We start from the raw sequence: 17,709 nt of genomic DNA, 5'->3' as shown, positions 1-17,709 counted from the left end.
TTATATTTATAATCCCTACCCGACAAGTGGAAACACCTTCTCTACGTTTACCCTATCGAACCCGAACATAACTTTAAAGATCTTGATCAGGTCACCCCTCAGCCTTCTCTTTTCTAGAGAAAAGCGCCCCAGCCTGTTCAGTCTTTCCTGATAGTTGTCCCCTATTGTCACTGAAATCCTCCCAACCGCCCCAGGTGATTGTTCGCGCTATATTCTAGCTATCGTCCCTTATTCGAGTCTGCGGTGGGAACTGGTATGAGTTGGGTGCGTAGAATAACATGAGATTGGAAGTGAACTGTGGCACAGTATAACACAAGAGGACTGGAGTATTTGGTGAGAACCTTGATGTGTCTGTGTGTGTGTGTCTGTGTGTGTGTGTGTGTGTGTGTCTGTGTGTGTGTGTGTCTGTGTATGTGTGTCTGTGTATGTGTGTGTGTGTCTGTGAGGGCGTGTGTGTCTGTGTGTGTGTGTGTCTGTGTATGTGTGTTTGTGTATGTGTGTGTGTGTGTGTCTGTGTGTGTGTCTGTGTATGTGTGTCTGTGTATGTGTGTGTGTGTGTCTGTGTGTGTGTGTGTGTCTGTGTGTGTGTCTGTGTATGTGTGTCTGTGTCTGTGTGTGTGTGTGTCTGTGTATGTGTGTTTGTGTATGTGTGTGTGTGTGTCTGTGTATGTGTGTTTGTGTATGTGTGTGTGTGTGTCTGTGAGGGCGTGTCTGTGTCTGCACTTTTCATTTCACAGAACAGACTTATTGGGGTGGATTTTCCTGTCTCACCCCAACCCAATGCTCGACAGGATCAGGGCACCTGATGTGATCTTGTACCCATGCATCTGCAGCCCTTGTCTTTCTATGATGTGGAGATGCCGGTGATGGACTGGGGTTGACAATTGTAAACAATTTTACAACACCAAGTTATAGTCCAACAAATTTATTTTAAATTCCACAAGTTTTCGGAGGCTTCCTCCTTCGTCAGGTGAACGATGTGGATTCACCTGAGGAAGGAGGAAGCCATTCACCTGAGGAAGGAGGAAGCCTCCGAAAGCTTGTGGAATTTAAAATAAATTTGTTGGACTATAACTTGGTGTTGTAAAATTGTTTACAATTGTCAACCCCAGTCCATCACCGGCATCTCCACATCAAAAAAAAAGAGAGAGAAGGAAGACAGTCAATGATCCGTTATATTAAAAACAGATAACATTTGTTCGACTATCTTCCTTCTCTCTCTCTCTTTTTTTTGGGGGGTTTGTATATTCGGTGGCCTTTTAGGTGACACCTGTCTGTCTGCTCACTGTGATTGCCTTGGCAACGGGCAGTAATCACCAGGCATTGTTCTGTGATCTTCAAATGCGAAGGATTCGAAAATTTCATTTCCACACCTCCTGAGGAAGCCTCCGAAAGCTTGTGGAATTTAAAATAAATTTGTTGGACTATAACTTGGTGTTGTAAAATTGTTTACACTTGTCTTTCTAGGAGGTGGAGATCGCGGGTTTGGGAGGTGCTGTTGAAGAAGCCTTCACCAAAACCGCCTACTTCCACCTCCGTAACATCGCCCGTCTCTGCTCCTGCCTCAGCTCATCTGCTCCTGAAACCCTCATCCATGCTTTTGTTGCCTCCAGATTGGACAATTCCAAAGCTCTCCTGGCTGGCCTCCCATCTTCCACCCTCCAAAGCTCTGCTGCCCGTATCCTAACTCGCACCAAGTCCCGTTCACCCATCACCCCTGTGCTCGCTGACCTACATTGGCTCCCGGTCCAGGAACGCCTCAATTTTAAAATTCTCATCCTTGTTTTCAAATCCCTCCATGGCCTCACCCCCTCCCTATCTCTGTAACCCCCTCCAGCCCTACAACCCTCTGAGATCTCTGCGCTCCTCCAATTCTGGCCTCTTGCGCATCCCCAATTTTCTTCGGTTCGCCATTGGTGGCCGTGCCTTCAGCTGCCTGGGCCCCAAGCTCTGGAATTCCTTCCCTAAACCTCTCCGCCTCTCTCTCCTCCTTTAAGATGCTCCTTAAAACCTACCTCTTTGACCAAGCTTTTAGCCACTTGACTTACTATCTTCTTACGTGGCTCGGTGTCAAATTTTGTTTGATATTCGCTCCCGTGAAGCGCCTTGGGACGTTTTACTACGTTAAAGGCAGTCTATAAATGTGAGTTGTTGTTGGCGACTTGCTGCAGTGCATCCTGCAGATGGCACACACTGCAGCCATGGATTGCCGGTGGTGGAGGAGGTGGATGGGGTGCCAATCAAGCGGGCTGCTTTGTCCTCGGCGGTGTCGAACTTCTTGAGTGTTGTTGCAGCTGCATCCATCCAGGCAAGTGGAGAATATTCCATCACACTCCACTGGCGCACCGTGGCTGCAGTGTGTACCATCCACAGGATGCACTGCAGCAACTCGCCAAGGCTTCTTCGACAGCACCTCCCAAACCTGCGACCTCTACCACCTAGAAGGACAAGGGCAGCAGGCGCATGGGAACAACACCACCTGCACGTTCCCCTCCAAGTCACACACCATCCCGACTTGGAAATATATCGCCGTTTCTTCATCGTCGCTGGGTCAAAATCCTGGAACTCCCTTCCTAACAGCACTGTGGGAGAACCTTCACCACACGGACTGCAGCGGTTCAAGAAGGCGGCTCACCACCACCTTCTCAAGGGCAATTAGGGATGGGCAATAAACGCCGGCCTCGCCAGCGACGCCCACATCCCACGAACGAATTAAAAAAAAGACTTGTTCCTTGTAGGTGGCGGAGAGGCTTTTGGGGAGCCCTAATGTCCCAATTCCATCTGACAACCGGGGGTGGGGGGAGGTGGGGAAGTTCTGACACTAAAAAAAGATGGCCCTACCTTGAGGCCTATGGCCCGATCTGGGAGCAGGGCCCACGGGAAGGCCACATCCTCACAATCTTCAGGCACCCCTGGAATATAAAAGGTGAAGGGGTGATTTGATTGAGGTTTTTAGGATTTTGAAAGGAATCGATGGGGTAGATAGAGAGAAACTTTTATCGCTGGTGGGGGCGCCTAGGACAAGGGGACATAACCTTAAAATCAGAGCCAGGCCATTCAGGAGAGAAGTTTGGAAACACTTCTTCACACAAAGGGTGGTAGAAGTGTGGAACTGTCTCCCACTAAATGCAGTAGATGCTCAATTAATAATTTTGAATCTGAGATCGATAGATTTTTGCCAGCCAAGGATAATAAGGGATATGGAGCCAAGGCGGGTGGGTGGAGCTAGGTCACAGATCAGCCATGATCTCATTAAATGGCAGAACAGGCTCGAGGGGCTGAATGGCCTCCTCCTGTTCCTATGTTCCTGCACTTGGGCACTCAGCTTGCAGCCGAATCAGGAAACGAGGCAGATCCCGTTACAATTCGTTCCTTCATCCCACCTTAGGCGCCGTGTCTTCAGCTGCCCAAGTCCTAAACTCTGGAATTCCCTCCCTAAACCTCTCCGCCTCGCTACCTCTTTACCTCTCTCTCCTCCTTTAAGATGCTCCTTAAAACCTACCTCTTTGACCTACCCATCCTAATATTTCCTTATGTGGCTCGGTGTCAAATTATGTTTGATAATCGACCTGTGAAGCGCCTTGGGACGTTTCACTACATTAAACGCAACAAGTTGTTGTTAGCATGTCTCAGAATAACTGTGGCTATTGTAGGCACAAGCCAAGCTCTGCATTCCCCAGGACCAAAGACCTAGAGACCTTTTTTTGTGAGCTTTGTATTTGGGGAACAAGACATTTTTGGACTGGGAGGGAAGTGAAAATTGGAAAGAAAGAAAGAACTTGCATTTATATCTCGCTTTTCACAATCTCAGGACGTCCCAAAGCTCTTTACAGCCAATGAAGTACTTTTGAAGTGTAGCCACTGTTGTAATGTAGGAAACGCGGCGGCCAATTTGCGCACAGCAAGATCCCACAAACAGCAATGAAATAAGTGACCAGATAATCTGTTTTAGTGATGTTGGTTGAGGGATAAATATTGGCCAGAACACCGGGAGAGTTGTCCTAACTGCTTTTGTGCATCCCTTGGGGACGAGTTAAAAGAATGGAACATTGGAGGAGGTAACCTGCCAGCTTTTAAAACTGGAGATGTGCCTTAATTATACAGGACAATGGAGAACAGCTGGAGAGAAAAGAAATAAAAAGCACCTTAAAAGCTGGTAGGGTATTTCTCTTATGTCCTAGTGTGAACGCAAGCCAGGAACATTCAAATGACCCGATTGGTCTTACTTGGCAGTGCAAAAAGGATTTGTGCTGCCAATAATTTGGATGATTGAGTGTGTTGCGGGTGTGTGAGGGTGGATGTGACCTTAACACAGTGTAAGAACGTAGATATGTTTTTACATTACTTTTATACAGAACAGGAGAGGCGCAGATAGATGATTAAATAAATAAGCTAGTTGTACGACACGGAGCTAAAAGGGTTGTGAGGATTACAACAAATAGGCTTTTGAAAAGACAAGCTTTTGATCACTGGGGGGGTGGGGGGTGTAAGGGAAGGAGATTACTGCAATATAAAAAGGCAATAGGTTCCTTTTTGCTTTGGAGCAGAACATCAAAGGTTTCTGTAACAAAAACTACGACTCGGGAGAAACAAGGATGGAAAGCGAGGGCATTGTGGGCCCCTCGTCCCTGTCTAGCAACCTGTTCAAAGCTCTAAAGGTCATAAAACACCTGGTGCCGTTGACTCCAGCAGGAACTCGATCATAAAAGAAAATGGTATAAAAGGAGATACAACGTTTCACTCAGTGGGAACTTTTGCCGACCTTCAAGATCCGGTAACGTGAACAGGTCACTCTCACCATCTTTCCCTCGAAGTTCTCCGCACGGATGATTTTAACGTAAGGCTAAATGTGCACTATTCTGTATGGAAGGTTTAAGATGAATGTTTTGAAGCAAGAATAAATTAAGTTAATTCTCAGACATATTATATTGAGTCACATCGAAACTACAGCACAGAAACAGGCCATTCGGCCCAACTGGACTATGCCGGTGTTTATGCTTCACATGATCCTCCTCCCTCCCTACTTCATCTCACCCTATCAGCATATCCTTCTATTCCTTTCTCCCTCATGTGTTTATCTAGTTTCCCCTTAAAGGCATCTACGCTATTCACCTCAACTACTCCTTGTGGTAGCGAGTTCCACATTCTCACCACTCTCTGGGTAAAGAAGTTTCTCCTGAATTCCCTATTGGATTTATTAGTGACTATCTTATATTTATGACCTCTAGTTTTGGACTCCCCCACAAGTGGAAACATCTTCTCTACGTCTACCCTATCAAACCCTTTCATAATCTCAAAGACCTCTATCAGGTCACCCCTCAGTCTTCTCTTTTCCAGAGAAAGGAGCCCCAGCCTGTTGAGCCTTTCCTGATAAAGATATCCTCTCGGTTCTGGTATCATTCCTTGTGAATCTTTTTTGCATCCTCTCCGGTGTCTCTATATCCTTTCTATAATATGGAGATCAGAACTGTGCAGTCTCCAGATTTATGAATCTATTATAAGGATGAGGAAAGAATGATCCAACACACAGAACATACAAATGACAGAGGCAGTTCCAGGTCTACTTCAGAGTGATCAATAACTTGTCCCAGTTAGGGCACTAGACAGGTTTTTTCCCCCCAGTTAACAGGTTTTTGGCTAGACAGTCCACTTACACCGGCCATGCATATCATGGCCAGCCACCTATAACAGGAACAGGAGGCCATTCAGCCCCTCGAGCCTGTTCTGCCATTCATTTAGATCAAGGCTGATCTGTATCATAACTCCATTTACCCAGCTTGGTTCCATAACCATTAATAACCTCGCCTAACAAAAATCTATCGGTCCCAGTTTTTGAAATTTTCAATTGACCCCCAGCCTCAATAGCTTTTTGGGGGAGAGCGTTTCAGACAAATGGCACTAACCGTTTCCCAGTATCAAATTACCCAACGGCGCTGCTTATAACGTATTAAGCGCGCCGGCTATTTCGGGCAGTTCTTCGCACCACATTAATCCCACGTACTTTCCGATGTAGTAACAAGCCTTCTGCTTTTCTTTGTATCACAGCAAAGAAGCCCTACATCGATGAAATTCAAACACGGGGGGGTGCATTCCTTACTATATTAAAGGCGCTATATAAATGCAAGTTGTTGTTTACTATATCATAAACCTTTACAATGGTCACCTCTCAGCTGCTTCCTTTCAAGGCACAAGAGCTCAAGTTTCACTAATGTCTCCTCATAAGTCAGTTCTCTAACACTTGGGATCTGCCTAACTCCTGGCCTCCATAACTGCCTCCAAGCTTGACTGTCTCCCCTGTGTCTCAATGATCAGAACTGGACATGAAGTAGATAAGAGTTCATCTCAGAACATCGAGATCACTCGACTTTAAACTCCCAGCCCCTGCGAGAATGGTGCATGAGTGGGTGTTAATAAATACAGATGTTTTTAATCCCGTAAATGATCTGCCACGTGCACATTGTCCTTTCATTTATAAAGCGCCTTTCACAACTTCAGGACATCCTAAAGTGCTTTACAATTAATGACTTATGAAGTGTAGTCCCTGTTATAATGTAGGAAACGCGGCAGCCAAGTTTGCGCACAGCAAGATCCTGCGCACAGCAAGATCCCGCACACAGCAATGAAATAAATGACCAGATCATCTGTTTCAGGTGTTTTATTTAGTGATGTTGGTTGAGGGATAAATATTGGCCAGGACACCGGGGAGAACTCCCCTGCTGTTCTTCAAAATAGTGCCATGGGATCTTTTACAACCACATGAGAGGGCAAACGTGTCCTCGGTTTAACGTCTCACCCGAAAGGGGCTTGAACCCACAACCTTCTGACTCAGAGGCAAGAGTTAGGAGTAGCATTGAGGACAGAGTGCTCCTTTAGCAGTTAGGAAGGGAGGGAATGGGTGGCAATTGGAGGGGAAAAGGATGGCAATGAGAAGATAATAACATAGTAACAGTTTCAGGCAGGAGAAGACCTTCGGTCCATCTAGCCCTCCTAGCCACAATATCCCCTTGATGCATTTCTAATGACTCTGATTTCCTTTGTTGACAAGAACCTATCTAATTCTTTCTCGAAACCCATTAAAGTTTCTTGTCCCATCACACGTGCCAGTAATCTGTTCCAAGTACTCACCACCTGCATTTCCTATTTTCCTTCGTTGTCCTTAATTTGCAAATGTGACTCCCACGTGCTAAAATTCTGTACACGGCAGAAAAGCTTACTTGGATCCAATTTGTCCAAACCTTTCATGAAGGTGATACGGGGGGAAATGAAAGAGAGAAATTGATGGTAACAAAGAAGGCACTGGATGGCAATGAGGGGAACAGGGAAAGTGGAAATGAAGGGGAGAGGGAAGTGGGGAAATAAAGGGGAGAGGGATGAAGGGGTTGAGGCTTTGCACTGGGGAAGAAGGAAAATGCCGGCATCAATGGGGAGAAGAGTGCCGGCATGAACTGGGGAGGGGAGAACAAGTACCAGCTTTAATTGAGGGGTTGAGAGGAAAGAAGTGCCTCTTGAACTAGGGGGTGAAATGCCAGTTTAAAGAGGGTTGGTGGTAGGAAGAATGCCAACCTGAAAAGAAGGAGGAAGATTTCAAATTAGCTGCCACGTTGCCTACATTACAACAGTCACTACACTTCAAAAAGTACCTCATTGGCTGTAAAGTGCTTTGGGACGTCCTGAGGTAGTGAAAAGGTGCTATATAAATGCAAGTCTTTTTCTTTTAGAGGGGAAAGTGCCAGGTTGACTTGAGGAGGAAGAGGAGTCTCAAGATGAAGTGGGGGAGTTGGAGGAGGAGCAAATGTCTCTGTGAAGATATGAAGAGTTGGATGGGGCATTGTGGGGGCAATAAAAATGCAAACAAAGCACCAGGATTCAGTTCTTTAGGGAAAGAATTGAAAAGCAGGGAAGTTATTTTAAACTTATATAGAACCTTTGATAGACCACACTTAAGAGTGCTGTGCACCGTTCTGGTCTCCATATTATAAAAAAGGATGTAGAGGCACTGGGGAAGGTGCAAAAAAAAGATTTACAAGGATGATACCAGAACTGAGAGCTCATAACTATCAGGAAAGATTAAACAGGCTGGAGCTCTATTCTCTAGAAAAGAGAAGGCTGAAGGGTGACCTGATGGAGGTTTTTAAGATCATGAAGGGGTTTGATAGGGTAGACGTAGAGAAGATGTTTCCACTTGTGGAGAGTCTAAAACTAGAGGCCATAAATATAAGATAGTCACTAATAAATCCAATAGGGAATTCAGGAGAAACTTCTTCACCCAGAGAGTGGTGAGATTGGGAGAAAGGAATAGAAGGATATGCTGATAGGGTGAGATGAAGTAGGGAGAGAGGAGGCTTGTGTGAAGCATAAACATCAGCATAGACCAGTTGGGCCGAATGGCCTGTTTCTATTCTGTAAATTCTATGTAATTTTGAACTACTGCCAACCCGTTTCTTGCCTGAAAAACGGGTGGCCGGCAGTGGGGATTAGGAGAGGCACCTTGTCCAACCCTTGGACACCCTCGGCCTGTCTGATGCAATTTTCAGGCGGGCCTGTAAATGGGTGTACAGCAGGCCTGCCTGAAACAGGTGGGAGGCTGCTTACATATGCAAATCAGGGTCACGCGGCAGGTGTATGGACCCATTTTTAATTTTCAGGTATAAGTGGATGGATCATGTGCAATGCAGGCAGTGAGTGACCTAACCAGCTGTCCTCAAGGGCCGCTCCAAATACAGCTTGGAACATTTTTGTGGGTAGCTTTTGCCAGGGCCAGGAGATACAAGAATACTCTTAGGAACATAGGAACAGGAGTAGGCCATTCAGCCCCTCGTGCCTGCTCCGCCATTTGATAAGATCATGGCTGATCTGTGATCTAACTCCATATACCTGCCTTTGGCCCATATCCCTTAATACCTTTGGTTGCCAAAAAGCTATCTATCTCACATTTAAATTTAGCAATTGAGCTAGTATCAATTGCTGTTTGTGGAAGAGAGTTCCAAACTTCTACCACCCTCTGTGTGTAGAAATGTTTTCTAATCTCGCTCCTGAAGGGTCTGGCTCTAATTTTTAGACTGTGCCCCCTACTCCTAGAATCCCCAACCAGCGGAAATAGTTTCTCTCTATCCACCCTATCCGTTCCCCTTAATATCTTAATATCTTCCTGGCCCTACTTAAATACAGTGGCTTGGTACCAACAATATCAACTTGCATTTATATAGAGCCATAGTAAAACATCACAGGAGCGATTATCAAACAAAAATTTGACACCAAGCCACATAAGGAGATATTAGGACAGGTGACCAAAAGCTTGGTCAGAGAGGTAGGTTTTACGGAGCATCTTAAAGGAGGAGAGAGAGGCGGAGAGGTTTAAGGAGGGAATTCCAGAGCTTAGGGCCCAGGCAGCTGAAGTCACGGCCGCCAATGGTGGAGCGATGAAAATCGGGGGGTGCGCAAGAGGTCAGAATTGGAGGAACGCAGAGATCTCGGAGGGTTGTAGGGCTGGAGGGGGTCACAGAGATAGGGAGGGGGCGAGGGCCACGGAGGGACTTGAACACGAGGATGAGAATTTTAAAATCGAGGTGTTGCCAGACCGGGATCCGAGGTAGGTCAGTGCCACTCACTCCACCCCTCACTTGTACTTCTGCCACCTCACCCCACCCCCTCCCGTTTTAGGGACGACTTCTGACTCACGGACCTCTCAGATTTTCGACCGACCGGTGTGACGAGCTACTGAATGAGTGCTTGCAGCAGCTCGCATAAATTATACTGATGAGGTTTCAGGTCCGGTCCTTCCACCGCTCGCTTCGGTGGGGTTGGCGGGGTGGAGGCCTGGTAAGGGTTTGCCAACCCTCCAGGGTTGTTCTGGAGTCTCCAGGAATTAAAGATTAATCTCCCGGACAGTACTGCGAGCAAAAATCCAGTAGAAAAATCATAGGGGCATTAAAAAAAATTGTGTTTGATTATTTTTTCATTTTCTTTGAACACTTTCATTTATTAGCTGTAAAAATATTGGAGATTGTGGTGGGGGTGGTGGGGTTGAAGAAAGAGCTGGATTGACAGTCGAGAATCATCCAATCGGGTTTTGAAGAATCTGTTCGTTTTCCAATTGGCCGTGGGAAAAGCAGGGCACCGTGAGGATGGACATGTCGGGCAACCAATGGCGGGAGTGTGGGGGCAGGGCGGTTGGAGGCAGGAGGTCATGTGACGAAACCTCCTGGAATACGTCCAGCCAGAGTTGGCAACCCTAAGAGCAAGTGCGGCCGCTCCACCAACTTCATACCCGTTTGTGAACTGAGCTCTGGGTGGTTTGGATCCATGCGGGAGTCCAATTGTTCATGTAACTTTCAGGGACGAGATTGGGGGTAATTTTAACCTAACTTGTCAGGCGGGAAACCCACAGGGTAGGGGATAGGGTTGCCAACTCTGGTTGAATGTATTCCTGGAGGTTTCATCGCATGGCCCTCCTGTCTCCAACCGCTCCCGCCCCCACGTTCCCGCCATTGGTCCCCCGACACGTCCGTCCTCGCGATGCCACACCTTCCCACGGCCAATCGGAAAGCGAGCAGACTCTTCGTTTACCCAGTTGGATGATTCTTGACTGTCAGTCAAACAGCATTTCCCCCTCCCCATCTCTGATATTTTTATAACTGATAAACAGAAGTGTTCAAAGAAAGTGAAAAATACACACTTTTTAACTGCTCCTATGATTTTTGTCCTGGGTCTTTGCTGGCAGCAGTGTCCTGAAGATCAATCTTCAATCCCTGGAGGTTTGGCTGCCCTAACACTGGATCAGGTGGAAAGCTGGTTTTACATCCGACCTAATATTACTCTCCACTGACTTCAACGGGCCAGTTAGGTTAAAATTGCCCTCATTGTCTGATCTGTTGGAAATCCCCTCCTAAATTATTTTTAAGATTAAAAATCTATTAATTGTGAAAATATAAAAGTGCTTAAAATTAACCAGAATGTATCACTTTTAACGTCAAAATTTTCCAGGGCTGTTTGACCCCTCTCCCCCCTCTAGGAAATGCAAACCACCTTCAACATTTGAACCTCCCCTTTAAAGCCTTCACGTTCATATGTTTCATTTTCAATTATAAGTGAAAGCTGTGTTGTGTTTACCTCACCTTAAACCACAAAGAGCATCAAGCAACTACTGTAATTAAAAAAACAGAAAATGCAGGAGAAGCTCAGCGAGTTGGGCAGCATCTGTGGAGAAAGAAACAGAGTTAACGTTTCAGGCCGAAGACCTTTTGTCAGAACCTTCTCCACAGACGCTGCCTCACTCGCTGAGCTCCTCCAGCAATTTCTGTTTTGATTGCGGATTTCCAGCGTCCGCAGTATTTTGCTTTTTGAAGCAACTACTGTACCTGTTTTCACGTGTCAGCTCCTTATAATCACAGCCATTCTTGAAGTGCCAACCTTTTGCGGGGGTGAGGTGGCGGGGGGGTGGGGGGTTTATTTGTTGAGTGGTTGGGTCAGTTTTTTTGGCTAGTTTTCCAGGTTGCCACAGGCTGTAGTTTGGACACCTCTGGCCTGTATTACAGGTTAGGAGTTGCCAACTCTGGTTGGACCTATTCCTGGAGGTTCCATCACACAACCTCCGCCCACCCGGCCATTGGTCACCCGACATGTTCATCATCGCAGCACCCCGCCTTCCCACGGCCAATCGGAAAGCAAACAAACGCTTTGCCAACCACTTGGATGATTCTTGACTCCCAAACAACTTTTTTTTTAAAAAAAAAAATTCCTGCCTCCAATACTTTTATAACTAATAAATGAAAGTGTTAAAAGAAAATCTCACAATGTTTTCTTTAATGCCCCTATGATTTTTCGAGGCAGTGTCCTGGAGTTCAACCTTTAATTCCTGGAGGCTCCAGGGGCAAATCCTGGAGGGTTGGCAACCCCTGGTTACAGGAAGGTGAGAATCGGCTCGTTCAACTCATTCACCCAGTCTGGAAAGTCGGACTTGTGTTGCATTGCGAGTTGCCTAGCGACAGGGAGGGTGGGGGATTCTCCCAGTCACATTATACGGAGACACCATCAACAATTGGGATTTGCAGCACTGGGAGATGCTCCGGGCTGTATTTATATTTATATTTAAAAATGAGATGACATTTTGCAGCAAGTCACTAGGGGAAAAAAAAGTTAATGACGCATGCGCCCAGTGACCTTTCTAGTTTGAAACTGCATGGTAGGAGAGAGAGGGAGGGATAGAGGGAGGGAGGGATAGAGAGAGGGAGGGAGGGATAGAGATAGATAGAGAGAGGGAGGTATAACTACACCAGAGGATGGAATGAGGCAACTCTCTGACTTTCCGAGCGAGTTCACTTGGTGAGGAATTATTAACAGCCCCGAGTTCCCTTCCAAAAGCGGACAAGAAGAAAGGGAGAAGAGAAGAGGGTGAGAGGGACGTCGCCTTGTGTTTAAGTTTAACCGAGCTCAGCAGTTCCACCTCCTGAACAAGCCTGGGGCGGGGGCGGGGGCGGGGGGGGGGAAGAGACACTCTGGTTTGCTGATCAGACTTGACCGGGAACTTTTCTTTTTGTTGTTGGGTCATCTCAAATCCGGCAACCATGAGGAGATGGCCGTGGAGCTGCAAATTGACTCTCCTTCTGGCAACAGGTAAGCAGGACTTAAAGGGCAACAGGATTTAAGGGCAACAGGTGAGCAGAACTTAAAGGGCAACAAGTGAGCAGGACTTAAAGGGCAACAGGTGAGCAGGACTTAAAGGGCAACAAGTAAGTAGGACTTAAGGGCAACAGGATTTAAAGGCCACAGGTGAGCAGAACTTAAGGGCAACAAGTAAGCAGGACTTAAGGGCACTAGGATTTAAAGGGCAACAAGTGAGTGGGATTTAAAGGGCAACAAGTAAGCAGGACTTAAAGGGCAACAGGTGAGCAGGACTTAAAGGGCAACAAGTGAGCGGGATTTAAAGGGCAACAAGTAAGCAGGACTTAAGGGCACTAGGACTTAAAGGGCAACAAGTGAGTGGGATTTAAAGGCGCCCTGTGAGGCTCGAGGCTTCTTCCCCACTATTGTAAGGACACTCTGGCTAAATTTGTGATCGAAAAGAGTGGACTGCTCGATGAATTTTAAGGAACAGGTTCTGTGCAGTTGGCTCTCAAGCGGGACTGGTGTTGAGGGGGTTGGAGAGAGGATAGAGTGCTCTTTTGTGTATCATTTTCAATTGAAAATTTCAAAACTGAGATTGATAGACTTTTGTTTGGCAAGGTTATTAAGGGTTACGGAACCAAGGCGGGTAAATGAAGTTAAGCTACAGATCAGCCACAACCTAATTGAATGGCGGAACAGGCTCGAGGGGCTGAATGGCCTCCTCCTGTTCCTGTGTGACCTGTTCCTGCTACTGTGTTGCCTGTTTCTGTGATTGTGAGGTTGCAGTGAGACCTGTGGCTGCCACCTGATCCTTTAATGTAACTCTAACCCCCGGGGTCATATATTTCCTATTCTGAAAGCCACAGACAGGCCTAGACATGACCCATCTCTGGTTATAAAGTGAGATTGACACTGTGCACCTGGTTATGAAGCTGCTACATCATTACAGGTTACTGATAGTTAATATTTCACATTTCTAGCCCATTAGAAAAAGAATTTAGATTAGGTATTTTTAAAATTCTGGTCCACTGGACTATTTTGTGAATGATTTGATAATCTGTTGCCATGATTATGAAAAGTACAGATTTAAAAAAAAAGAAAGACTTGCATTTATATAGCGCCTTTCAAGCCCTCAGTACGTCCCATAGCACTTTACAACCAATGAAGTACAGTCACTGTTGTAATGTAGGAAATAAGGCAGCCAATTTGTGCACAGCAAGGTCCCACAAATAGCAATGAGATGATGACCATATCATCTGTTTTTAGTGACATTGGTTGAGGGATAAATATTGGCCGGGAGAGAATTCCCCTGCTCTTCTTCGAAATAGTGCCATGGGATCTTTTACATCCATCTGTTTTTTTTATTCGTTCACGGGATGTGGGCATCGCAGGTGGTGTTGTTCCCATGTGCCTGCTGCTCCTGTCCTTCAAGGTGGGAGAGGTCACAAGTTTAGGAGGTGCTGTCGAAGAAGCCTTGGCGAGTTGCTGCAGTGCATCCTGTGGATGGTACACACTGCAGCCACGGTGCGCCGGTGGTGAAGGGAGTGAATGTTTAGGGTGGTGGATGGGGTGCCAATCAAGCGGGCTGCTTTGTCCTGGATGGTGTCGAGCTTCTTGAGTGTTGTTGGAGCTGCACTCATCCAGGCAAGTGGAGAGTATTCCATCACACTCCTGACTTGTGCCTTGCAGATGGTGGAAAGGCTTTGGGGAGTCAGGAGGTGAGTCACTCTCCGCAGAATACCCAGCCTCTGACCTGCTCTTGTAGCCACAGTATTTATGTGGCTGGTCCAGTTTAGTTTCTGGTCAGTGGTGACCCCCCAGGATGTTGATTGTGGGGGATTCGGCGATGGTAATGCCGTTGAATGTCAAGGGGAGGTGGTTAGACACTCTCTTGTTGGAGATGGTCATTGCCTGGCACTTGTCTGGCTCGAATGTTACTTGCCACTTATCAGTCCAAACCTGGATGTTGTCCAGGTCTTGCTGCATGTGGGCACGGACTGCTTCATTATCTGAGGGGTTGCGAATGGAACTGAACATTGTGCAATCATCAGTGAACATCCCCATTTCTGACCTTATGATGGAGGGAAGGTCATTGATGAAGCAGCTGAAGATGGTTGGGCCAAGGACGCTGCCCTGAGGAACTCCTGCAGCAATGCCCTGGGGCTGAGATGATTGGCCTCCAACAATCACTACCATCTTCCTTTGTGCTAGGTATGACTCCAGCCACTGGAGAGTTTTCCCCCTGATTCCCATTGACTTCAATTTTACTAGGGCTCCTTGGTGCCACACTCGGTCAAATGCTGCTTTGATGTCAAAGGCAGTCACTCTTACCTCACCTCTGGAATTCAGCTCTTTTGTCCATGTTTGGACCAAGGCTGTAATGAGGTCTGGAGCCGAGTGGTCCTGGCGGAACCCAAACTGAGCATTGATGAGCAGGTTATTGGTGAGTAAGTGCCGCTTGATAGCACTGTCGACGACACCTTCCATCACTTTGCTGATGATTGAGAGTAGACTGATGGGGCGGTAATTGGCCGGATTGCATTTGTCCTGCTTTTTGTGGACAGGACATACCCAGGCAATTTTCCACATTGTCGGGTGGATGCCAGTGTTGTAGCTGTACTGGAACAGTTTGGCTAGAGGCGTGGCTAGTTCTGGAGCACAAGTCTTCAGCATTACAGCCGGGATGTTGTCGGGGCCCATAGCCTTTGCTGTATCCAGTGCACTCAGCCGTTTCTTGATATCACGTGGAGTGAATCGAATTGGCTGAAGACTGGCTTTTGTGATGGTGGGGATATCGGGAGGAGGCCGAGATGGATCATCTACTCATTTAACTGCTCATCCGAAAGATGGCACCTCCTACAGTGCAGCATTCCCTCAGAGCTGGCACTGGGAGCGTCAGCCTGGATTTTGTGCTCAAACCTCTGGAGTGGGACTTGAACCCACAATCTTCTGACTCAGAGGTGAGAGTGCTGCCCACTGAGCCACGGCTGACAAGGCAGATGTGAGATTATAGGGTAAATTCACCAATGCTGCAGTTCCAGCGGGGAACGTTAGTTAAAGGTGGGCTACAATGCTATGGCCCAATTCTTTGTCACTCAATCCACACTGCTGAGGTTATAGGATCAACAAATTTGTCCTTTATATTGCAAAGAGGCTGATTGGCCCACCTATCTAATCCTTCCATGGGAATCTACAATTCCTCACCTCCAATCACAGCATATGACTGAGATTTGATTGATTTCAGTGTATTTTGCCTCCACTGTCCTTCCTGAAAGACCATTCAAGGTATTGATCACTGTGTGTGTGGGGAAGTCCTGAGAAATGTCCTGAACTTGCCTTTTGCTGGTATGCACCTGCGTCCTTTCTGTGTATAGTCATGGTTTAACTTAAAATAGCATTCTGGATATACCTTTTCTATTCTGTTTAGTATCTTGTGTACTTCAATAAGGTCCCCTCCATATTTGTCTCCTTTCACAGCTAATGACTCCTAATTTCTCTCACTCTTCCTCATAAATCAACAACTTGCATTTATATAGAGCCTTTAACGTAGTAAAACATCTCAAGGCACTTCACGAGCATTATCAGACAAGATTTGACACTGAGCCACATAAGGAGATATCAGGACAGGCAAAGAGGTAGGTTTTAAGGAGCGTCATTAAGGAGGAGAGAGAGGTGGAGAGGCGAAGAGGTTTGGGGAGGGAATTCCAGAGTTTAGGGCCTCGGCAGCTGAAGGCACGGCCACCATTGGTGGAGTGATGGAAATCGGTGACGAACAAGAGGCCGGAATTGGAGGAGCGCAGAGATCTCGGAGGGTTGGAGGGAGTTTACAGCGATAGGAAGGGGCGAGGCCATAAACTAAAAAACCATCCTTGTGGCTCTTTTCTGAACTGACTGCTAGGCTTAAATGTTTCTCTTGTCACTTGGTGATCAGAACTGAGTGCAGTGCTTCAAGTGCAGTTTGACCCGAGCACCGTACAGCTTCAGCATGGCTGCCTCGGACTTGTGCTCTGATTTGACAATGTAGCTCAGCATTCTATTGGCTTTATGAGATTGCTACTCAACAATGTCTGGACATGCTAAATATTGAGTCTACTATCGCTCTCCTATCTCTCTTAGCCTCTCCCCATGGTAGTTCATCATTCATTGAATAGGCATGTCTCCCGTTCGTTCTTCCGATGTGCTGCACTTATTCCGATTGACTTCCATCTGCCCACTCGCAAATTTTGTTTGGGTCCTTCTGTAGTTTCTTTGTTGCTTCATCAGGTGATTACGTGGAGAGACTGGAGAAGCTGGGATTGCTCTCCTGAGAGCAGAGAAGGTTAAGGGGAGATTTAATAGAGGTGCTCAAAATTATGAGGGGTTTTGATAGAATACACAGGGAGAAACTGTTTCCACTGGCAGGGGGGTCGGTAACCAGAGGACACACATTTAAGGTTATTGGCAAAAGAACCAGAGGGGAGATGCGGAGACATTTTTTTGCACAGCGAGTTGTTCTGATCTGGAATGCACTGCCTGAAAGGGCGGTGGAAGCAGATTCAATAGTAACTTTCAAAAGGGGAATTGGATAAATACCAGAAAAGGAAAAATTTGCAGGGCTACGGGGAAAGAGCAGGAAAGTGGGACTAATTGGATAGCTCTTTCAAAGAGCCGGCACAGGCACAATGGGCCGAATGGCCTCCTTCTGTGCTGTTTGATTCGATGACTGCCCCGTCGACAGCTTAACATCACCTGAAAATTTGACCCACTTGCACCTTGTCCTGAATTCAGATTATTTATGTGCATTAAGAATAATAAGTGCCCTAATGCCAGCCCCTGAGCACTCTACTCCATACACTTCCTCAGCATGTCAGTCCTTTCTTTCAGCCTATCGCTTACACAGACCCAGGCTCTATCACAGGTACTCAATGTCTTAAGTTGGCGTAGCGAGCAGCCTTTCATGCGGAACCTTATCAAAAACTTCTGGAAGCTTAGGTCCACTGCTATCTCGTCTTTGTCGTGTCCTGATTCGAAGACTCGGTCTCAGCCGAGAGGTGCGTCCGGTTTTACATAGAATTTACAGCACAGAAACGGGCCATTCGGCCCCAACTGGTCTATGCCGGTGTTTAT

The 17,709-nt window shown here is 46.7% G+C and overlaps 1 protein-coding gene across 2 annotated transcripts in view; it reads left to right on the top strand.

Moving 5' to 3' along the window:
• The first annotated feature begins 12,224 nt into the window (after positions 1–12,224).
• Positions 12,225–17,709, top strand: part of LOC137306181 (probetacellulin-like) — a 47,277-nt gene continuing 41,792 nt past the window's right edge. For both annotated transcript variants that reach the window (XM_067975382.1, XM_067975299.1), the window contains exon 1: positions 12,225–12,612. In XM_067975382.1, the coding sequence (XP_067831483.1) occupies positions 12,564–12,612 (49 nt within the window). In that variant the 5' untranslated portion in view covers positions 12,225–12,563. The remainder of the gene's footprint in view (positions 12,613–17,709) is intronic.

This window comes from Heptranchias perlo, chromosome 1 (genome assembly GCF_035084215.1).
Source record: "Heptranchias perlo isolate sHepPer1 chromosome 1, sHepPer1.hap1, whole genome shotgun sequence".
NCBI lineage: Eukaryota > Metazoa > Chordata > Chondrichthyes > Hexanchiformes > Hexanchidae > Heptranchias > Heptranchias perlo.
This window is presented reverse-complemented; position numbering and strand designations above follow the sequence as displayed.